Raw genomic sequence first — 24,243 nt, forward strand, 5'->3', positions numbered from 1 at the left:
TAAACTGATGTCAGCCACTGGCTCATCTCCACTGAAGCACTCTGCACTTCCAGGAGGAAAATTATATTTAAAAGTTGACTATTTATAATTAGCACTTCTCAGTGTAGAACAAGCTGAAGTTGTGCATCTACTCTTTTGGTATTCAAGATACACTATCTTTTTGAATCATACAGACTTTAGTACAGCAGAACGGCAGAATTAGATTCTTTTGTGGCGTGGGGTCGGTCGTGAAGAGTCAGACACAACTGAGCAACTTCACTTTCACTTTTCACTTTCATGCATTGGAGGAGGAAATGACAGCCCAATCCAGTGTTCTTGCCTGGAGAATCCCAGGGATGGGGAAGCCTGGTGGGCTGCCGTCTATGGGGTCGCACAGAGTTGGACACAACTGATGCGACTTAGCAGCAGCAGCAGCAGCAGCATGGTATATCTGTACACGAGCACCCCCTGGAGAATGTCTCCATTCTTCCAGTGCCTCCTAAGAGATCCCCTGCAGACATCTTCTGTGGTCGCAGGAAGAATTCTCTAGGGAACGCTTGTGCAAAGGACACACGGAGGATGTGGCCCTATTTGCATGAACTGTCTGAGATGGCTTGCTTATATGTTTCTCCTGGCTGCTCTCTCTGAGAAAGAGGATATGATTTGCTAAAAAAAAAATATATATATATATATATATATATATATATGATATTTATGATTCAGAAATTCATATGGAGAAAATCTGTCCTCAGTTTTAACAATTCACCCATAATGAAAATCAGCTAGACTCCTTGGTAATATCTCTCTTAAACAAAGCTTCTTTCTGAAGGAACAATAATACTCCCTTTTTTTTCACAATGGAAGAGTTTTAGTAGCCTGGAATTCATAGTCTAGGGAGTCTCCTCCTTTATATGACTGTGACCTTTCTAAATATTAATTCCATGTTTTTGAAGGCTAATAACATTGAGCTCTAATAGACTTCTTCAATTTAGAGTCTACCGATTCATAAAGTTTAGGAAGTTAAAGTTTACTTTGTTGTGCTGATCAAATTAAGATATGAAAATTTCTGGGGAAGCATTTATAATGCTTAATAGAACAAATTGTTCCAGTGTTTCAAAAGATTTATTTCCTCATAATTGACAAGCAAATTTATTCATTAAAAAAACTCACTAAGGAAATGTAGGTTAATCTCGCTTGCTTATTAGTCCAGTTCTTTTCTGAATCTTATATGTTGCTGTAAGTTATCAAGTGCCAATTTTTCTTAATAATTTTCTTTTTTTATTTTATTTTTAAACTTTACAATATTGTATTGGTTTTGCCAAATATCGAAATGAATCCACCACAGGTACCTTAGAGTTTTCTCTACCTCATACTTATTTTCCTTAAATAAATGTGGGTTCTTAGTATTGAATGAGAAAAATCTAAGTAAGCCAGTAGTTTAAAACAAAACCTAAAAGTTTAATAGGCTACATTTTTCTGGTTAAAAACTGAATTCCTTTGAGCCAATATTTCTTCGTAGATGTTGATGAGTGTGAGCGGCATCCATGTGGAAATGGAACTTGTAAAAACACCGTTGGATCCTATAACTGTCTCTGCTACCCAGGCTTCGCACTCACTCATAATAATGATTGCATGGGTAAGTACTCGGTCCTTTATTGCTTCTCTTTCATGTCTACAGAATATCCTAAACACAGAATAAAGGCAAAGAATGATAAATTTTTATTATTCAAATTGCAAGCATGTGCCATAAGACATGTAATATCATTGACTAACTTCTGGTTAACTGAAGTCACAGTATTGCCTCCAGTAATCCCAAATCACTGCAGATGGTGACTGTAGCCCTGAAATTAAAAGACACTTACTCCTTGGAAGGAAAGTTATGACCAACCTAGATAGCATATTCAAAAGCAGAGACATTACTTTGCCAACAAAGGTCCGTCTAGTCAAGGCTATGGTTTTTCCAGTGGTCATGTATGGATATGAGAGTTGGACTGTGAAGAAAGCTCAGTGCCGAAGAATTGATGCTTTTGAACTGTGGTGTTGGAGAAGACTCTTGAGAATCCCTTGGACTGCAAGGAGGTCCGACCAGTCCATCCTAAAGGAGATCAGTCCTGGGTATTCATTGGAAGGACTGGTGCTAAAGCTGAAACTCCAATACTTTGGCCACCTCATGCGAAGAGTTGACTCATTGGAAAAGACCCTGATGCTGGGAGGGATTGGGGGCAGGAGGAGAAGGGGACGACAGAGGATGAGATGGCTGGATGGCGTCACCGACTTGATGGACATGAGTTTGAGTAGACTCCGGAGTTGGTGATGGACAGGGAGGCCTGGCGTGCTGCGATTCATGGGGTCGCAAAGAGTCAGACACGACTGAGCAACTGAACTGAACTGAATCATGAGACAGTCTGCTGGGTTTAGTACTTACGTCAGTCAAATCGATTCAAGGGTGAAGGCCATGCAGATGATAGTAAACTATTGGGACTGATTTATGGTTTTGCGTTATTTTTACCACTTAGATGGTATCAAAGGCAGACCTCTTATGGTTTCAGGTTTATTACAAGTATTTCATATAATCCATTCTTGATTTATATTCAAACACGGACAGTCTCCAACTTAGAAACATATTGTGTCTTGAAACTGTTTTCAATCAGCTCTTGAAGCCAGGGCTGCCTTTTCCCACAGGAAGAAAGCATGGTGACTATGTTTCTGAACCAGCCTCAGAAGCCTATTTAATCTCAGTGAAGGACTAGTAAATTCTCAGTGGAAAATAAAACTGTCTTCTCTACATGGCACAGGATTTTAGTCTTTGCCTCTAACAGACAGAGATTGAAATAAAAATTGAAAGTGACTGGAGGAGGAGGAAGAGGATCCTGTAGTTGGTGGAGAAGTTAGTAAAAGATACAACGAAAAGCATTAATGAAATTTCATTTACCATGTGCCAGACTCTATAGTGCTTTCCTGGTGGCTCAGATGGTAAAGAATCCACCTGGAATGAAGAAGACCTCGGTTAGATCCCTGGGTTGGAAAGAGTCCCTGGAGGAGGGCATGGTGACCCACTCCAGTATTCTTGCCTGGAGAATCCCATGGACAGAGGAGCCTGGTGGGCTACAGTCCATGGGGAGGCAAAGAGTCAGAACAGGATTGAGCGACTAAGCACAGCACACAGACTCTATAGTGGTGCTTTCCAACACAACATCTCTTAATTCACATAATCCCATGAGTTAATGGGAAAGTAACTCAGGCTTCCTGCTTTTATGGAACTATCACCAGTCAAACGCACCTCCTAATTTATTCCAATATATATTCCTTAATTTTCCTTGGTTTTCAAAATTCTTCAACTGTGAAAAATTCAGACCTGATGGAAGATTTTATTCAACTACCACCTTGTTGTCTATAGCTTCTCAGACCCTTGATACAGCTGAGGAGAAGGAAAGATACAGATATGGCTCTGATTGAAGTATAATCTGTAAACGAACAAAAAATTACTCATCCTTAAGCTTAACCGAAAACCTAACAGTTAAGAACATGTTTTTTCAGATTCTGTTTTTTGTAAGCAAAACATGTCAGCAATTCTAGAGTGCTTTTTATAAAATTGATTTTTCTATATTTTATATGCTTTGTTATTTGTCCTTTGAATACAGTCAGCTTATCTCCAGATACAGTTCTCTACAAACTGGACAATCCAGTTAAATCCATGTGTCCTCTTATATCTAGGAAAAGAGGTATTTTTTGGTTGGAAAGAATGGAAAGCTTAAACCAACAGGAGAGGTCTATTGACATTATTAGTCACCTGATCCTTATGATATATGACATTTTTCTCTGTTGATGAGGGAGTGTAATGTAATGTCTACCAATAAATATGTTTTTAAGTTGCAACTTGTGATACAAAATATATGTGAGAGCTCTCTCTGAAAAGCTAACTCTTATTCACTTACAGACATAGATGAGTGCAGTTCCTTTTTTGGTCAGGTGTGTAGAAATGGACGGTGTTTTAATGAAGTTGGCTCCTTCAAGTGTTTATGTAATGAAGGATATGAACTTACTCCAGATGGCAAGAACTGTATAGGTAAGTATCTAAACAACAAACAATAAAGTCTTTGTGTTGTTTTGTTTTGTAAAATAATGATGTGACTCCCCCCACCCTCAGCACCACCAACTTTGGGACTCATTTGCATTTCATTTGGTCATCTGAGGTACATGGACCAAGATAAGTTTCATGGGAAATTTTGGTAAAGGTACACACCAAAAATTTGGAATTGTATGCAGTGGTTTGATTGGGACAGAGCTCGAGGCTATCTGTGTCTCAATTAAAGTAGACAAAGGAAAATTAGCCTCTTGCCAAATGAGTAATCCTCAGGATGTCAAAAATCTCCGAGCGCATATTGCCCGAGAGTGACCTGGCAGATCAGAGGGCTTGAGTTGAATTCATGTTACTGTCATTTGGCAACAATGATGTCATCTGTAAGTCATTTTTTTTTTGTTTCTCTTGAAAGATACTAATGAGTGTGTTGCCCTGCCCGGCTCTTGTTCTCCTGGCACCTGTCAGAATTTGGAGGGGTCTTTCAGATGTATCTGTCCCCCAGGGTATGAAGTAAAAAGCGAGAACTGCATTGGTAAGGCTGATGTTTGAGTCCGTGAACCGTTTAGGATAATGAGACCTGGTACTCACTCTGTGGATATATGTTAAATCTAAACCACTGTAAGCATGCTGACTGAGGGAGTTAAACGCCTAGCTGCCTACATCTGTTTTATTGAACCATCAGAAATGATTTGAAGGTGGAATGGTGGGAATAAAAAATTTGAGGATGTGGGATTTTTTCATTAACAGAAATCTTATACTAGTCAAAGAATTTTCAGTGCACTCTAATCTTTTTTCCAAATGTCAATAGAGACCTTCTACTGAATTTAAAGAGTGTCTACAAAAATTGTAATCTTTGGCAACCAATTTTAAAACAGCTATTAAAGGTGTCTAGAGTCCTAGAAATGTGAAGCAGAAAATCTTGACAATGCTGTTGAGACATTTTTTTTTCCTTGGGAAAGCCGCATGTCAAAACAGAAAATATTAATCCATTTGTCATAACAGATGTTTCTCTGTGGAAACCCTCCCAGCATACAAGGAATCTTGTAACCACATCAAAAGTGAGTCCCAGAATTGCCTGGTGGGCATGATGAAGACTGACCTTTTTACAGTTACTTTATTTCACTTTTGTACAAATTATTTTTAACAGTCTTGTTGAAATTCAGAAGCACCAGCATCTTAGTGTGATTCTTCTAACATGAAATGATTGCTGAGAGTTTTTTGCCTTTGAATTACTCAGTTTCTTAAATTCTGTATAGCTCTTATGTTCACATTTAAGGGACTTAGACAGAACCTAAGGAAACAGTTTACATAGTAAATTAATTATTTTTCAGATCATATAATTACAAATAATGGGTATCCTTAGTCATTCTAATTTGGCGTTTATATCTTTTCCCCATTTTTGTCTGATTAGTATAGTTCATTGTAAGATTTTCTAGTGTTTTTAATATTTAAAAATAATAATAACACTAGAAGCATCTTAACAAAAACTTTCTTGAGTTTAAGATCTTTTCTTTCATCTTCTTTGTTTATACTTAATCTTCATCATCTCTGTGATCCATCTCTTTATGGAATAAGCATAAAAGTAGTGTGTGAGCCATTAGGAGAGAAATAAAAATACTTGTGCCTCTTTGTATCAGAAAGACTTGGCTACCTTTTATCTTGGTGAAAAAAACAGTCTGTGATTCAATTAGATGTTTTTTAACCTCAGGAGTATTTTATTTTCTTTATTCACTGATAAACACCCACCACTATTTTGCATGTCTTAAAAACGTGTTTTCAATTAACTTACTTCACTGTAAGACTATTTCTTTCAGCCTAGAATCTCTTCTACCAGTTTTTCTAGATGAAATGCTTCCTACCACGAACTGTATGTGCGTGCACACACACACACACACACACATCCATTCTGACATTCCATGGACATTACTATGGACATGCAGCGTCTTTTAGATGCTGGAAATACAAAAATGCAGCTTTTGCCAGTAAGTAGGTAACTTACTGCCTAAGAGAAAAGACAGATTTTGTAAACCACTCCATGTTGTAAAGCTGCCCTTACAATCCAACGCGACAGGCACTGCACTGGGGTCTGTTCAGGATGTAGGTCGCAGTAGGAGGCTGTGAACAATGATGGTGGTGGTGAAAGGAGAGCAGTCAGGAAGCCTAGCATAAGGATTGGCGACATTTGAGGTGTCCCTGAGTTTGATAAATTGACTAATCAAAAAGGGAAATGGAACAGAGAGGCAGCTTGAAAACAGAGGCAGAACAAATGTGGTAAGGGGCATCGGTGGCCAGCTCAGAAGATGGCTCTTAGTCCTGCAGGCGGCACAGAGAAGTGCAGGTTCTTTTAGAGAGCAAGTGATATGACTCACTCACTAAAATTCTGCCAGTATAAATTGAGAACGCAGTATGTGCCAGACCCTGAGCTAGACCCATGCTGAGGGTGCAGCAGTGATCTAGACAGACACATGATGTCCCCATGGGACTTATGTTCTGATGTGCCTGGAATCATGTAGTGTTCATTCATTTAGTTAAAAACCACCCATTAAAATAAGCACTTCCAGTGAAAAGGGGCCAGATATCACTGGTAAGGAATCCTTGTCTGTTTCAAGAGATCATTCTGGGGTAAGGTGGAAATGATAAAATTCTCATCCCAACGTCTAAGCTCCCTGGTTCTGTAGGCACAGATTCTCAAATAGGTACATGTTTTAGAAAGCAGACCCTGGTGGCGGTATGGAGTGGGGAGAAGGAAGCGAAGCACGTCTCCCTAGTTGGGAGACGTGATAATCCAGGTGGCAAATGATGCTGAGTTTGAGTGTAAATGAGGAGGCCACATATTGCTTGATTATGAAAGTTGAACAATTAAGGAGAGGAAAGAATGTAACCCCAGCTCCCCAGTGTGGATTGCTGAGGGCGAGGGGCATCAGAGAAGAGGACCAGTGCTGAGGATGCGATGCCCCTGAGACATGGAAGTGGTCCTCTCAGGCCTGCAGGCAGACATGCAGACACCTCCTAGGAGTCAAGTCCAGAGAACTGGAGACCGACTTAAAAGTCTGGGTCATATGGATCATTGAAACTGGATATAACCTTTGACTTTTGAAGCAGTAACAGTTTATTTTAAACATATTTAATTATATAGACAATGTAATATATTGTTTCACATTGAATATCCAATGGCTAGTGAACTGTACAATGTGGACAAATTATTTTCAGATATTAAGCAGTGTATTGAATTGATTAAATCAATATATTATCTTGCTGATCTGCAGATATAAATGAGTGTGATGAAGATCCCAACATCTGTCTTTTTGGTTCCTGCACCAATACTCCTGGGGGCTTCCAGTGCATCTGTCCCCCTGGGTTTGTATTGTCTGATAATGGACGGAGGTGCTTCGGTAAGTTTTGAAATGATTTCTCTGTCATCATCAGCCCTCAAACTTCAGAACTAGGCAGGAAGCCATGATGCAGTGCTTGTCACTAAAAATATATGTCTCTGGCAGACGTATCATCTGTAAGTTTAAAACATAAGGTCCCGAGTGTATATGCACTGGACAGTTTTTAAGGTGCTTCAAATTATTCTCTCTGTTTCTACATTTTTTAAAAAATTCCATACTAAAAGAAAAATGGTGGTCTTATTTCATCATTTTCATTTTGTTGTTGGCATAGATTTTTCTGTACATTGGTGATGAGTTGCTTCCGATATGACATAACTTACTGAAAGCTACCTAGGTTTATTTTGTTAGGCTGTAATGTAACAGTGAGTAAAGAAGACATGGAAATCATTTTAATATTGAGCATAATTTCTCAAATTTCTGAAGCACATTATTAAGATACATAATTAAATGCAGTTTTATAGAGTGGTCAACTTAAACTGGCAAATGATATCAGCAATTAAGAATTTCCAGGCCTATCTTTTAACTGCGAATATAATCTGCATCACATGTTCAACCCATGAGAAATGTTCTATTAGTAACAGAATTATGTGTAAATTACTCCATCTTTTTAAATGACCAGTAAGGAGGTCTGTGATGTTTGCTTTCTTGATTAGATACTCGCCAGAGCTTCTGTTTCACAAACTTTGAAAATGGAAAGTGTTCTGTACCCAAGGCTTTCAACACCACAAAGGCAAAATGCTGCTGCAGTAAGATGCCAGGAGAGGGCTGGGGGGACCCCTGTGAGCTGTGTCCCAAAGATGATGAAGGTAAGAGTAGTGAAATAAAAAAGCCACTTTCTACTAGTTTTGAACTGTCTTAGCAGAACTCAAGTGGGACCCTGTAACTTATGAATGTTTTGAAGATAAAAACATCCCCTCATTTACAGACCTTCATGGTTCAATGATCTCCATAGTCAGGAACTTCGTTCAGCTTTCATATTCAGAATGTGTAAATGCAGGATGTTACCCCATTATTTCATTGCTTCCCCCAACGTTAGTATTACTTGCTTTGAAAGGAATGAATTTGAAGGGTGAAGGGCAGTAGATCCAAGGAGGGGGTGAAAATTACATGCCAGCTTGCTGCAGCAGTCCCACATGGGTATTGTATCACAGGCTGGGGCTCCCAGAATCTTAAAGCAAATTCTGGGAGGCTGAGTCAGCACAGTAGGCATTTGCAAGAAGAGACGACGAGCCTCACAGATTTTATTAGCATAGCTGAACAGTACAATTGTTCCCAGCAGGCTCGGAACTGGCCTGGTCTCTAGGTCAGAGGTGGCTTCTGTGTGTAATGGGCAGAGAATGCTCTGTTAGTTGCTCAGTCATGTCCGACTCTTTGCGACTCTGTAGACTGTATTCCACCAGGCTCTTCTGTCCATGGAATTCTCCAGGCAAGAATACTGGAGTGAATGTGGCTCTTTGGCTGCCCAGAATTAAATGAGCAAGCAGACAGAATCAGACACCCTGAGTGGTACCCATAGGTGGCCACCCCAAGCTCAGGTGACCTTCTCTAAATATGCTCAGTGGTGCTTTTGAAGTAAATTACAAAAATAAAGACTCTTACTAAAAATAGCTTTGTAGAGGAAAAATAAGTCTAATTTTATGTATATCATTAATCAGTTCTTAAGTTTTCTGATGTTTGTGACTCTTTGATAATCGGGAATTTGTCTTTTTCTCTGCAGTGGCATTCCAGGATTTGTGTCCCTATGGCCACGGAACTGTTCCTAGTCTTCATGATACCCGTGAAGGTGTGGTTTAATATATTTTATTTTCGTAGTCTCATGTAAATACAATATTGTACATTTGTTTTATAATCATGCTGTTTTTACTGTATAACATATATTGTATTGCATTTAATGCACATATATGATATTTATAGTGTATCATATGCACTACATCATAAGACTGTGTTGCAGCATATGAAATACACGTTTCTCTGATAAAAGAAATGCTCATATGTTTTAACACTTTTAAGCCTCTTTTGAATAGATACATGCAGTTTTGGCATATCTTTTTATATAAGAAAGTTCATGGATGATTTTGTATTTTAGATGTTAATGAATGTCTTGAGAGCCCAGGAATTTGTTCAAACGGTCAGTGTATCAACACAGATGGGTCTTTTCGCTGTGAATGTCCAATGGGTTACAACCTTGATTACACTGGAGTGCGCTGTGTGGGTAAGTGCTGAGTTAGTGCCACATTTCACACTTGTAAGGTTTTTTTCTTTCTTATATTCAGCAAAAGGTCTCTCAGGCACTCTGGGAGGCAGTGGGATTTACAAAGCCAAGATAAGTAGCCATAACTGCTTTTTCTTCTCCCATTCTACATTTTCCAGCAACATGGGTTTATTTGAAGATGGAGCGAGTTGCCCAATCTCTGCCTTCAACCAGATATACAAACTCTGATGTGTCTAGAGCTTTACAGCTGCCAAAACCACTAACTGGGAAAGAGGTCTATTTTACTTTATGACTTTCCACTTCTGCTCTTGTAGCAGAAGATCACATACCTCCCTGGCTTTGTGATTTTTTTTCTTTTTTTAGGGCAAGCACAGCTGTCTGAAAGTTCAGAGCATTTCACACTTGACCCTTGGGGTTCTCTGCCCTGCGTAAAGGCTGGCCAGCCATGACCAAGGGTGGGGGTGCAAGAGTCATGTGTGCCCTGCACAGATCTGGGACACGTGTGAGGGCCAGATGGATTTTCGTGGGCATATTTTTATTAAACTAAGCCCTCCACAGTTTGTGTCACTTTCTTATCCTTTTTCAGATACTGATGAATGTTCAATTGGCAACCCATGTGGAAATGGGACGTGCACCAACGTTATTGGGAGTTTCGAATGCAACTGCAATGAGGGCTTTGAGCCAGGGCCCATGATGAATTGTGAAGGCAAGTGATACTTTACTATTATTTCTTCTTGATATAGAAAGAGTTTTTAATGCCTCAGCTTTTTTTTTATATTGTTCTTATGTTCTACTGATGATTATATTCATCACAAACATATGTTCCTTTACCACAATGAGCATAGTTACAAAAGCTACTCTGTAGCCCTTGTCTGATAATTCAGCATCTCCACCCTCTCAGAATTGGCATCTATTGCTTTTTTTTCCCTTGAGATTAGGTCACATTTTCCTGGTTCCTCAGTCTGTTGGTTAATTTTGGATTATGTGCTGGGTATTGTGACTGATACCTTCAGGAATCAGTTACCTTATTTCAGAGAATATTGATGCCCTTGTTTTAGCAGGCAGTTAATTTACATAAAGTGGACTGTCAGGCCTGTGGAAGACAGTGGGTCACGTTTAAATTCTTCTCTTTAAAGCTTAGTGGCCAGCTTCTTTGATTTTGGCCCACACATGGCATGGTTAAGTCAGCAACTTCTGCTGAGTTTATGCAAAAAAATGAAAAAGGTATTTCTCCCCCTCTGGCCCTCTCATTTCTGGGATTCCTCCACACTTTTCAGCAGCCTTGGTTGCCCCAAGGTTCCCTCCCCTGATTTCTCGGGACAGAAGCTCAGAGAGTTCCTATTGGAGATTTAGCTGCCAGATGCTACTGTGCCAGGACTGATATGATCCACAGGGGAAAAAAAAAAACAAAAAACTGAGCACCTCTACTTTGCCAGGTGTTTACTGAGTTTTAATGCACTGCTAGAAACCACTTCAGGTGTTGTTTTTATATTTATTTCAGATAAATACAAAATACAAAATACCTCCTTTCTCTGTTGCATAAGAAGATTACATGTTAAGAGCCAGAAGACCAAAAGTATGACTTCAGAATACTCAACGATAGCCTGTTCGTGAATTTGTCTTATTTTTCTGTTTTTCGTATTTCAGAGTTTATAGTTGTTATTTGTTGGAGGATGAGTTAGGTGCCCAGTTCTCCTTACCAGAAACGGAAGTTCTGTTATCCTATTACTTTCTGTGTGACTGCCAAATAAATACATCAGTGTTTATTTAAGCGAGTAATTAGAACTCTAGGCTGAGCGCATGCCTGTCTGTTTCCTTGATCAGATATCAATGAGTGTGCCCAGAACCCACTGCTGTGTGCTTTCCGCTGCATGAACACCTTCGGGTCCTATGAATGCACGTGCCCAATTGGCTATGCCCTCAGGGAAGACCAGAAGATGTGCAAAGGTAAGGCCCCAGACCAGGAAGGATCAGCTCATTATTTGTGATGCCAGAAATATATTTTAATGATTTTGTAGCTCTCAGCTGTCTTCTTGTAGAGCTGTGCAGAAATATATTCTTTACAGCATTGCTGGTAGATTTCCGTATCTAGATAACAAGATACTTGATAATCTGTCCAGTCAAGTCAAAAATAAAGATAAAGATGTCACATTCTCGAGCTCTTACTAAAGCAAAGATAGCCCTTCCCTAAACTTCTTATCTTGAGGACCAGTGCTGAAATTTTTATAACTCTAGAATATAGCCAACAGTTGAGACTGGGCTCCTCCTTTCTCTGTGGCATAAGAAGATTACATGTTAAAAGCCAGAAGACCAAAAGTATGACTTCAAAATACTCATGCATGATATAGCCTGTTCATGAATTTGTCTTATTCTTCTGTTTTCCCTATTGCACATATTCTCTAGACCTGGATGAATGTGCTGAAGGGCTGCATGACTGTGAATCGAGGGGCATGATGTGCAAGAATCTGATTGGCACCTTCATGTGTATCTGCCCGCCTGGGATGGCCCGCAGGCCTGACGGAGAAGGCTGTGTGGGTAAGGCTGTACAGGACGGTGGCTGCTTGCTTAACACTCCTACCCCCAGTCAGAAACATATGAACTTCAGTTATCACAGTGGAAAATACGGTGTATTGTTTTCTGTGCAAATAGCCAAAGAGATCAAAAACTACAAGAATCTGTTCAGTTCCTAATACAATATATGCAGAAGGTAAAACATTATTAATCTTTTCTATCATTAATTGATTTCTGTAGCAACTTGGAAAATCTTACGCTCAACATGAGAAATTTTCCAACATTTGTGTGCATTGTCAGGAAAAATTTTTTAAAAAGAAAGAAAATAAATGTAAGATTTGTAGCAATCAGATCTTTTTAGATGCATTTATGTTATGCACTTTGAATTCAAAGGAGACAACTGAAACACTAATCAAAATAAAGATAACAGCATTAGGATAGGATTAGATCAAAAAGACGGACTTAAACCCTCATATTCTAGAAACAAGAAACACTACAATGTTTTAAATCCATAAATTAGTTTAATACTTTTGTATATACTTTAAAATGTATGCAGAAAGTTTCCTAAAAGAAAAAAATACCTTTAACAAGAAAAAACATAGTGTCAGAACGCTAGGAGCAAAGTGAGAATTCTTAAAGCTTCCCAGGGAGCAAAGCCAGATTTCCTACAAGTGGCAATTAACAGTGGGTAAAATAAAACAGTGGATCAGCAATGTTTTCAGGGCATTCTAAGGGAAAATAATTTTCAACTAAAACTTTATATTCAATCTAGTGATAAAAATATCACATTGTCAGAAATGCGTTTTAGAATACTTATCACCCACATACCCTCTTTATCTTATTCCAAACTGTATCCTCCAATATATTTTTTAAAGTTAATTCAAGAGGAAGCAATGATAAGCCAAGAAACCAGTAACCCTGATTATATGGTTTAAATAAATGCTGGTGTTTCATAAAAGAAATACAACAAACCAAAATTTCTAGACCGTGTCAGCATGGCAGGTAGCACAAGGAGAGAGAAGAAAGGAGTAAACTCATGCCAAGGGTACTTACTATGGCCAGAAGCTATTGAAACAGATACTTCCTGATTTAATAGAAAACTGTTCATTAACAGTGTGTTGAAGTTGTCTCATGGCTACCACTGGAAGAATAGAAGATTACAACTTCTAGACATGAGTTGGGGATGACAGTAGCACAGAGAAAAAATTAGACTAACCTAAGAAAACGAAGATCATGGCATCCAGTCCCATCACTTCATGGGAAATAGATGGGGAAACAGTGGAAACAGTGTCAGACTTTATTTTTTTGGGCTCCAGAATCACTGCAGATGGTGACTGCAGCCATGAAACTAAAAGACGCTTACTCCTTGGAAGGAAAGTTATGACCAACCTAGATAGCATATTCAAAAGCAGAGACATTACTTTGCCAACAAAGGTCTGTCTAGTCAAGGCTGTGGTTTTTCCTGTGGTCATGTATGGATGTGAGAGTTGGACTGTGAAGAAGGCTGAGCGCCGAAGAATTGATGCTTTTGAACTGTGGTGTTGGAGAAGACTCTTGAGAGTCCCTTGGACTGCAAGGAGATCCAACCAGTCCATTCTGAAGGAGATCAGCCCTGGGATTTCTTTGGAAGGAATGATGCTAATGCTGAAACTCCAGTACTTTGGCCACCTCATGTGAAGAGTTGACTCATTGGAAAAGACTCTGATGCTGGGAGGGATTGAGGGCAGGAGGAGAAGGGGATGACGGAGGATGAGATGGCTGGATGGTATCACTGACTTGATGGACTTGAGTTTGAGTGAACTCCGGGAGTTGGTGATGGACAGGGAGGCCTGGCGTGCTGCGATTCATGGGGTCTCAAAGAGTTGGACACGACTGAGCGACTGAACTGAACTGAAGAAATATTAAGAGAAGGGGACAAGTAGCCTGCTAAATATTAAACAGTATAAAGTGACAAGACTCCAAACATATCAGTAATCACCATAGATAGAAACAGTTTAAATTTCTGGTTAAAAGGCAAATGTACTTTTAAATATTCTTTTAAAAGTGCAGCTTGGTACTTTTTACAAGACATGTACCAAATCAAAATGTTAGATAGATGGAAGATAAAGGGGTGGAACAAGATATCCAAGGCAAATGTTGATAAAAAGCAAGTGCATGCAAAATAAATATTAATAAATTAAAGATTAAAAAGCATAAAGATGAAAGGAGAAATTCATCAAAGGGATTTGTCATGAGCTCTCATCGAAGAGGGCAATGGCAGCCCACTCCAGTACTCTTGCCTGGAAAATCCCATGGATCGAGGAGCCTGGTGGGCTGCAGTCCATGGGGTCACAAAGAGTCGGACACGACTGAGTGACTTCACTTTCACTTTTCACTTTCATGCATTGGAGAAGGAAATGGCAACCCACTCCAGTGTTCTTGCCTGGAGAATCCCAGGGACGGCGGGGCCTGGTGGGCTGCCGTCTATGGGGTCACACGGAGTTGGACATGACTGAAGTGACTTAGCAGCTCATGCCTCTGACAACACTGATTTGAAACATGCCTCAAACAAAATTTACAAAATGTCAAATTAATGCAAGTAAAGATGTGAGAATTTGAATGTAACAGTTTTGTTCTGATATATTTATTTGTCAGAAACCAAAAGAGCAGTACTATCTAAATTCCTTCTTCTCTAGCTGCCCTAACCCCCTGCATGGCTCCTGTGATTTTTCACTCAAGTCAGTGGAGGAGCTTGTCCTTTATCCCTGGCCTGAGTGCCCTTCACCCTGCTCTCCACCTCCCCCTCACACCTGCCACTGCTCAGCCCTCAGCCTCTCTCTCATGTCACATGAATTGGTATCTTCTTTCCCAAAGTTCTTTCTCCCCGTCAGTAATCCTTTATGGAGCCACTTTTCCAATTATCCATCAAGCATCACCTCTTCCCTGAAAAGTGGAAGAGAGAAAGAGAAAAGCAGCTGAGGGTGGGGGGGAACACCTTGTTAACCTAGAGCCTATCTTGGAAGGATGTAAGTAAGTAAAATAGCTCAGTCGTGTCCGACTCTTTGCGACCCCATGGACTGTAGCTTACCAGGCTCCTCTGTCCATGGGACTTCCCAGGCAAGAGGATGAGGTAAATTTAAATATAATAAATTTAAATGTAATATTTTTAATATAATACTATAAGTTTAAATATAAATTAGTATTCTATCATATTAGCATTTTGATGAAGAAGGTTTAAGCAAGATATAAACCATTAGAAGATAAATGTTTGTAAATGATAAACTTTACAGTCTATTCATGACTCATATTATTTGTTTTTCTAAAGATGAAAATGAATGCAGGACCAAACCAGGAATCTGTGAAAACGGGCGTTGTGTTAACACTATTGGGAGCTATAGATGTGAGTGTAATGAAGGCTTTCAGTCCAGCTCTTCTGGCACTGAGTGCCTTGGTAAGTTGATAAACAGAGTATATTTTACTTGGTGAATAAAGCATGTGTTTTGTGATGTAATCACAGAAGAGTTCTATATATATATCCTTGTCTGCAAAATAGATCCCCCAATCTGAGTAATCCATGTACCTCTTCCTGAAGATAGACATCTATTAAAATGATGTATTTATACACGTGTGTGTAGTACATGCATCCATGCTTAATGTAAATAACCATCTTAAGTAGTCTTTCCAAAATTAAGATTAATTAAGCACTACGGAAAATGTGACTCTAGTAAAACTTACATCAGGAAATGATTTAATTCCAAAAGAAAATATTTGCTATGTGAGGTAAGTTTTGCTATATTAATGATATTAAAGAAAATGCCACATTTCAAAAATGCAGTGAGAGTTAATTTTTATTTTATGATACAGAAAAGTGTTTTACAAAACATTTTCTTGTGGAAAATATAAGTCTCAGGCATTTTAATGATAAAATGCATATATCATAAACCGTTTAGTTAATTATGAGCAGGTGTAAAAGTATGAAGTAGTCAAATTTAAGGCAAACAGAGAAATAGCACTCCTCATGGGCTTTGATGCAAAAACAGCACATTTCAACTACATCAGATTGTTCTCAGAATGATGTCATCTGCTTCAAATCCTAGGAAATTATTAGTCATGAAAACATATTTTGTTTATTATTATCTTCAATCTAGATCTTCATTAGGAAATAGAAAAGCTGACCTACATAGAAAGCGTACTTTTCTGTCCATATTACTAACAGTTCATTAGGATGGTTCTTAAAACCCCATTAAAGATCTCTTTGCCAGCTTATATCAGTGAAATCCCTTTATTTATAATAATTAAAAAAACTACTTAATCCAATGTTTAAACAGTCTTTTAGATGTCTAAAATACAGGAGATTAGATTGAATACGTACCAAGATGATAACATAGTCCAGAATTTGCTTTTCAAAAACAAATCCTGTTCTCATTTGCTTACTTAAAGGGAAGTATTTTTCTTTGATTTTTCCTTTCAGTTGGATTCTATAGGAATGGCAGTTTACCGTCACTTAGCTGCTGAGAAAAAGAAGAAAAAACTCACCTCTGTTTCTTTAGTATCAGTTATTAAATTTAATAAACTGTTGCTAAAGAGCACTGTGAAGTGAACCTCCAACAGAACTTTCTAACCATTGTCTTAAGCAATGTGACTCTTCACATAAAAGAATATTTAACCTTTCAAAAGGTATTGCTACGGAATTTGCCTGGTGGTCCAGTGGCCAAGACTCCTCCCTACCAGTGGCAGGGGGCCCAGGTTCAATCCCTGGCTGAGGAACTAGATCCCACACGCCACAACTGAGAATCCACATGTGGTAGCTAAAGATGCTGTATGCTACAACTAAGACCCAGCACCACCAAAATAAATGGATTTTTTTTTAAGTATTGTTATGAAGGAAAACATTGATTGTCCTTTTTAACGTGAAGACCCAGATAACGAAGTGTCAGTCCCTTGACACTTGTGCTTTTTAACTACATTGTCATTTCAGACAATCGCCAGGGCCTCTGCTTTGCAGAGGTGTTGCAGACCATGTGTCAGATGGCATCCAGCAGCCGTAACCTTGTCACAAAGTCAGAATGCTGCTGCGACGGGGGGCGAGGCTGGGGTCATCAGTGTGAGCTCTGCCCACTCCCTGGAACTGCACAGTACAAAAAGATATGTCCTCATGGCCCAGGCTATACCACTGATGGAAGAGGTAAGGAGTTGAGGAAATCCATGCATGTTATCAACACAGTGCATGTTAATTCACGTTAATTTGAAGGAAATAGGATAATGGCTAAAATATATGTGTATATGTGTGTGGTCGTATATGCTTTTCACTAATGCTTCAGCAGCTTTAAGAGGCATAATCTTCGTATCAAATCTAAGAGATAGAATCTCTTAATTATTCCTATTTTAGCAGACAGAAACTGAAGCACAAAGCTTAAGTAACGAAAAATAAATGTCCCCAAGATCACAGCCTTTTTAAAGGTTGGAACAAGGAATAGAATGTATCTGTCTGATCCCAGAGGCCATCTGCAACCCACAAGCTATGCGTGCTTCATTTAAGTAAAGGTCGCTTCTTTGTTTGTGCACAGGAACTCATTCTGTTTGCAGCTTATTTACAAACCAGCAGGACTCACACATGATTAATAGTTTCCAGGTTTTTTGGTACAACCAATATGCTAATGTCCTAAAAATAACATTTTCCTCTATTACTATACAGATTCTAGATCTTACGCTTGACTACATTGCTAATGAAACCCTTTCTTAGGATCTAATGCAACTGAATTTAAAGCCAATCCATGGAATACCATCACTAATTCCAAATTAGTGGAACTTCAGAAGGGTAGCTTTCTATTAGAGTCCCCCCAAAAAATTCATGCTTAGATTGCAGAACAAATAGATTCCAGAGGGGCTTTCAGCATAGCCTTCCTTATGTTTGTCTCTTCCTATCACTTCAGATTCTTTCCTTATTTCTTCCTTCTATGTTGCCACTCTGTTGAATGATGAAAAAGTACACCAGCACAGTTACGAACGTTGGATTTTGGTTATCTGTCAAGTCCTTAATTTCTTTTAGTTTCTAACCGGTTTTATTCTTGCATCTATATTGACTTCTGTTTGTTTTTGCCTTGGGGTTTCTGGTACACAGATATTGACGAATGTAAAGTCATGCCAAATCTCTGCACCAGTGGTCAGTGCATCAATACCATGGGCTCCTTCCGGTGTTTCTGTAAGGTTGGCTACACCACAGACATCAGCGGAACCTCGTGCGTAGGTAAGGAAAGACAAGGCATCTCTGCGTCTGAGTGGTCGTTAACTGCTGTTTTCTACAAGTCCTTTACTGTCAGTAGAGTATCTTTATTATGGTGTTTGGATTGTACATTTTGCTAAAGTGATGCTATTCCTTTCATTAGTGCGGTTCTTAATATCACTGGAGTTGTCCAAGGCCTTGTCTAGTAATGTGAGACATAGAACTATTAGATTTATCAAACAGTCTGTAAAGTTAGGGAAACATTAAAATTATTTAAAAAAATATACTTTCAACATTTTACATTTAGTTTAAAATGTATAGAGGCACGGTTGTTTTGTCATTTTTTAATGAAAGACCAGGACTTTTGATTGTGAAAGTATGTTTTTGCATATGGAGAGAATGCTTTTTGCTTGTTTCTCGTTGTACTTATTTTTGCATAAAATATACCAATTAAGCATCATCATCTAAAATTTCCAGTTGCAAAGCAATATCAATACAGAAAACCTTCTACACTTTTACAATCTCTTTTTCTAATTTATTTTACTGTCTCATCCAAGGAAGGGGTGGTAGCTTGCTGCTATTGAGTCTTTCCAAAATATTGTTTTCATTAAAGAAAAAAAATCTTTTCTCCTTCATAGTTCATCAGCTTAATATCAACTTGTTTTGATAACAAGCACATCTGGCATGAAAAGGTTAAGAAGAACCAACCTAAATCTTAGTAAGCATTCAACTCATTTGTTTGGGCAAGATAGTAATAGAAACTAGGCTATCAGTCATGAGCTTATAACATTCTTTGAGCATCAATCAATGTCTTTTATAGGGGAAGTGGAGATGGTTTGCTGTCAGAGTCCTAGCAGAAAAAAGGTAGCATATTGAAATGAGGACAGTTTAAGGAGACTTGTTTTTTTAACAAAAGGACAGTGTATAAAGGTGTAAGCAGAAAATGCTAGGACTAGTGCTGAGTTCTGGGGCTGTTCCACCTCTGGGCCAAAGATAAGAGGGAAGGATTACTGAAACCTAGAAGATGGAGAAAATTGTTCCCAGAGGCCTGCCTTTAGAGCACCCGTGACCTCTGACCCCATGACTCAGTCAGCCTCAGCCCATCTTGTGAGAAGGGAATCAGAGAACTAAAGGACCAGACTGAAGACAGAGGGCAGAAGAGCCTGCTAATGGTGTCCGTGTGCAGTTCAGCCTCCTGGGCCCGAGAACAGGGTGGACCAAGGTAAGGACTGCAGCTGGAAGGCCAGTGGAAGGTCTCCCGCACAATCTGTGATGCCAAACAATTCCTGGGGAAGTGTCAGCTCAGAGACTGAGAACATCCGCCACATCCGCACGTCAAAGAGAAGAAACTCTGACCCTCAGGTTTATGATTCTTAAACTGTAAACCGAAGTACACCAGTCTAAAAAATCTAGTGTCTTTTTTTGACCCAGTTGTCTGGATATTTCAATATTTGCCCAAGAATCGCCTGACAAAGTTAAACCAGTAAATTACCTTAGAGAAAATTGTTCTGTGCCTCGTTTCTCTCTGGCTATTTTCCATTTTAAGTTGAAGAGGAAAACAGTGAGAATATGGAGGGAGGAAAGAGACTGGTCGTTCCTTCTAACCAGTAATTTAATCCTCACATCACTTTTACTCAGATCTCGACGAATGTTCGCAGTCCCCAAAACCGTGCAACTTCATCTGCAAGAACACAGAGGGGAGTTACCAGTGCTCGTGTCCCCGGGGCTATGTCCTGCAGGAGGACGGGAAGACCTGCAAAGGTGATGAGGAGTCTATATGTGTGACCCTCTCCTTTTTTTCAGATTCAGAATCAGCTTATCGGGGATCAGGCCATGTGCCTCACTTTTTACTGTGGCTCCCCTTGTGACTCAGATGGTAAAGAATCTGCCTGCAATACAGAAGACCCGGGTTTGATCCCTGGGACAGGAAAATCCCTTGAAGAAGGGAAAGGCTACCCACTCCAGTGTTTTGACCTGGAGAATTCCATGGACTGTATAGTCCATAGGGTCACAAAGCGTCAGACACAACTGAGCAATTTTCACTTTGACTTAATAGGATTAAGTAGCCAGCCATGTACTCAATGGTGCATCAAATACAAGTATTTTAACCTTTGAATACTAGCTTTGAAAACAGCTCATGAACATCACTATAATTCATCCTTTCAGCTTTTTGTTTTAAAAAAATTTTTGTTATATATCACCTTAGCCGTCTTGTCTTAGTAGCTCATAGTATTTACGCTGCTTAAGTATGTGGAAAAAAAACCTCCTTGCCTTATGCATATGGAAATCTATAAAGCTTCCAACAAAAATCTAGACAAAATACTCCTGGTAGAACATGGACACCTCTCTGTGGCTTCATGAGAAGGGAAGCACAGCCAGATAACTCTGCTCGGATTTTCACTGGCTTGTCTTTCATTGCAGACCTTGATGAATGTCAAACCAAACAGCACAATTGCCAGTTCCTGTGTGTCAACACTCTGGGAGGTTTTACCTGTAAATGTCCACCTGGTTTCACACAGCATCACACTGCTTGTATTGGTAAGACAAAACTACAAAAGGGAAGTTCTGCACACTACTAGTAGAAGCCTAAAACTGTAGTTAAAAATGGTAGTACGTACATTAAAATCAGTCCCTCATAATTAGTGGTTTTAAAATGTTGTTAATAATTTATTTTTTCACAAGAACAATATCCAAGCATAGTAGTCCTGTGTAGTCCAAGCACATGCACAGTGGGTGTATTCCAAGCAGCGCCTTTATATTGCATTCTAAATATAATGTGTGCTCAGATAAAATATGAGTAAAAGGCTCACTATAATTTAAAGCATGCTAATGAACATGTTGGGATTTTTTAATGTCAGAAGACACACAGGTCTTAACCTTAACTTTCAGTCTGTGCTATCGAAAAACCATGTCCTCATTTGATCCAAAATATGCTCTGATTTTCAATCTCTTGAAATACACTTCTTTCTGACCATTTTTGTCTTTAATATGACCATGAATAGTGGCATACTTTTCTGTAAACTCTGTTTTCTCATTGTGAAACTTAGGCTTTCATACCTTACTTTTTACTTCATGTAGTAAAATTTGAATCCTATAATAATTAGAAAGCCAGACACTCTTTCCCTTTTGTCCTCTGCTAGACAACAATGAATGTGGGTCCCAGCCTTCACTTTGTGGAGCAAAGGGAATCTGTCAAAACACCCCTGGAAGTTTCAGCTGTGAATGCCAAAGAGGGTTCTCTCTTGATGCTACTGGACTGAACTGTGAAGGTGAGTTTATTTATTTAAATATTCTTATTCTAATACAGCAAACTGTTTTAATGTCTAAGCCACTCAATGAGAAATTGAGATCATCTCAAACAACAAAGATTAACAAAGTAAAACCCAGAAGTTGATTTTTTTTTTGTTCATATATCATTTCGGGGACAGAGGAAAACCTTAATGTGATGAAACAAAAATTCTGTGAGTACACATGGGCTTCTGAAATAACTGTTTACCTAGTTACTGATCTAAAAAAAGAATTTAACTGAAAACGAATTCCTGTACCTAATTTAGCTGCAGTAGTATATGAGTAAACCAGAAAAAAGTCTGATGTCTGTTCCATGATACTTGAATGTAAAATGTATAAATGTTAAGTGTAAGACAAAGAACAAGTTGTAGGAAACTGGGCAGATGAACAGAAAGCGCTGGGGAAAACTGATGGCGGTTTTATTTGTCTGAGAGTCCCAGTTCCCTGTCTTTTCTATAAAGAGGGTTTCCTATAAAGTCTTCATCACAATAGATATTTCCTGTTAAATCCAAGGAAAAATTTAAGTGGGAATAAAATAAGAATTTGCCTGTGGCCAATAAAATACTGTTCTTCAGTATTTTCATTGCAAGTTCTAGAATATGAGATAAATATACTACGATTGGTAGCTTTTACAAAATACTCATGCCAGAGGTTCTGAGAGCATGTACTTCCCCTTTATATTTTTATATACTAGTGCAATTTACATCTTTATTGATTTTAGTCACCCTTGAATTAATTATTCTTACGAATACATGATTTTGAACTCTAGAAATATATCTACATGTTTTAATATAGTCTGAGAACTACAGGACTTTTACATGTATCTAATCTTCAACCAAAAAAAATTCAACTGAAAAATTTCTATTTTAATATTTTGTATTTGAAGTCATTGAGACTTTGAAAGTATTCTGAGCCTACAGCTGGTTGCCATGTGTGAGTTCAGCTTGTGACTATCTACATAAGATACAATTTATTAATTATCCATATAAAATTTGTTACACATATATCAGACATGCCAATTTCATTTCTCTTTTTATGGGTAAATTTCAAAGCCTCAGTTGTCATTCCAGAAGAGTATGCATGTATGAACAAAGAAATTATTCCATATGTGTCATAATACTATATCATGTCTAAAAATAATGTATTTAAATACTTTAAACTTGCATCTAATTAATCTCAAATAGTAATAAAATTTTTTGCATTCCCAACCATTATAATTCTTTAGGTATTTCTGTAATGCTTGTATTTTCCCGAAAATGAGAATTAACATGTCAATCACTTTTGAACTTACTGGAATATGTGATGCAAATATATTTATATCGTTTACCAAATAAATCATACCATATGTAGTTAATCCATCCAAAATGCACAACATTTGTGGTTGCTATGGCTGATTTGCTGAAATTAAGATATTATTTAAAGCACTGACGTGGCATGGCTGGTGGATAGCATAAGAATGATGTGGTTTCTTATCTCAGAGCCATTCACTGTACCACCACTGACTTAATAACCATGTGACTTGGAAAAAATCACAGCCCCTCGGTGTGTCTTGTTTGTTTGTTCCTCTGATATAGTTACCCTGTGTTGTGTTTGGAGTACATTTAAGAATAATAGAAGAAAGGTGATGAAAATCTTGCCGGGCTTGTTTTTACAGATGTTGATGAATGTGATGGAAACCATAGGTGCCAGCATGGCTGCCAGAACATCCTGGGAGGCTACAGGTGTGGCTGCCCACAAGGGTATATTCAGCATTACCAGTGGAATCAGTGTGTTGGTGAGCACGCGCTTGTTACATGGCATCTGCTTTTCTTGCCTTAAACTATCTTTTAGTAAAACAAATGAGCAATAAAGATGGTCATTTTCAGTGTAGCCTTTATTTTTTTTTTTATTCTTCCAATTTTATTTTATTTTTAAACTTTACATAATTGTATTAGTTTTGCCAAATATCAAAATGAATCCGCCACAGGTATACATGTGTGTTCCCCTCAGTGTAGCCTTTAAACCCTAGAACTTAAATAACCAGTACTTAGGACTGATGCATGGGAATCTATTAAGCTACTTTGTATACTTGTGTGTATTTGAAAATATGCATAATGTACTTTAAAATGTTAAGTACCTAAAAGGTAACTCAGAAGCGCTTTGATAATTTTAATTTTCTGCTAGCTGATAATTTTAAGTTCCTGAAGATGATGTCAAGACTCATATCCTCTTCATTTGCTAAGGTCAAAGGCTTTTTTTTTAATCAGTAATTTAGTGACTTTAGATTTGGGGTTGAAGGGTTACCCATCTATCTGCTCATATAAATCTAACAGGAATCAGATCAAATTAATGAGCACCATTCGTCTGTGCTCTCCAGTCACATATTTAATGAAGGGGGTATAATGAATTTTAAGGTAGAAAAAGTAACTAGTTAGAGCAAATTCTGTTGAAAACGCCAGACAAAAAAAAGTGTTTGTAAAATAAAATCTGTAGACACTCAACTGTCTTTCTTGTGCTGATAGAGTCATGGCAATTCTCTTAAGGAGAGTTTGATCGAAGAGAACATTACTCTCTACTTGAATAACCAGCTGACTTAGCA

At 38.4% G+C, this 24,243-nt stretch overlaps 1 protein-coding gene across 2 annotated transcripts in view; it reads left to right on the forward strand.

Annotated features, from left to right (window-relative positions):
- Positions 1–24,243, forward strand: part of FBN2 (fibrillin 2) — a 222,825-nt gene that overhangs the window by 188,811 nt on the left and 9,771 nt on the right. For both annotated transcript variants that reach the window (XM_061422898.1, XM_061422899.1), the window contains 17 exons: positions 1,499–1,615; positions 3,917–4,045; positions 4,473–4,592; positions 7,327–7,452; positions 8,106–8,258; positions 9,170–9,235; positions 9,539–9,664; positions 10,251–10,370; positions 11,489–11,611; positions 12,068–12,199; positions 15,480–15,605; positions 17,133–17,339; positions 18,276–18,401; positions 20,016–20,138; positions 20,799–20,915; positions 21,518–21,646; positions 23,320–23,439. In XM_061422898.1, the coding sequence (XP_061278882.1) occupies positions 1,499–1,615; positions 3,917–4,045; positions 4,473–4,592; positions 7,327–7,452; positions 8,106–8,258; positions 9,170–9,235; positions 9,539–9,664; positions 10,251–10,370; positions 11,489–11,611; positions 12,068–12,199; positions 15,480–15,605; positions 17,133–17,339; positions 18,276–18,401; positions 20,016–20,138; positions 20,799–20,915; positions 21,518–21,646; positions 23,320–23,439 (2,160 nt within the window). The remainder of the gene's footprint in view (positions 1–1,498; positions 1,616–3,916; positions 4,046–4,472; positions 4,593–7,326; positions 7,453–8,105; positions 8,259–9,169; positions 9,236–9,538; positions 9,665–10,250; positions 10,371–11,488; positions 11,612–12,067; positions 12,200–15,479; positions 15,606–17,132; positions 17,340–18,275; positions 18,402–20,015; positions 20,139–20,798; positions 20,916–21,517; positions 21,647–23,319; positions 23,440–24,243) is intronic.

Source organism: Bos javanicus, chromosome 7 (genome assembly GCF_032452875.1).
Source record: "Bos javanicus breed banteng chromosome 7, ARS-OSU_banteng_1.0, whole genome shotgun sequence".
Classification (NCBI taxonomy): Eukaryota; Metazoa; Chordata; class Mammalia; order Artiodactyla; family Bovidae; genus Bos; species Bos javanicus.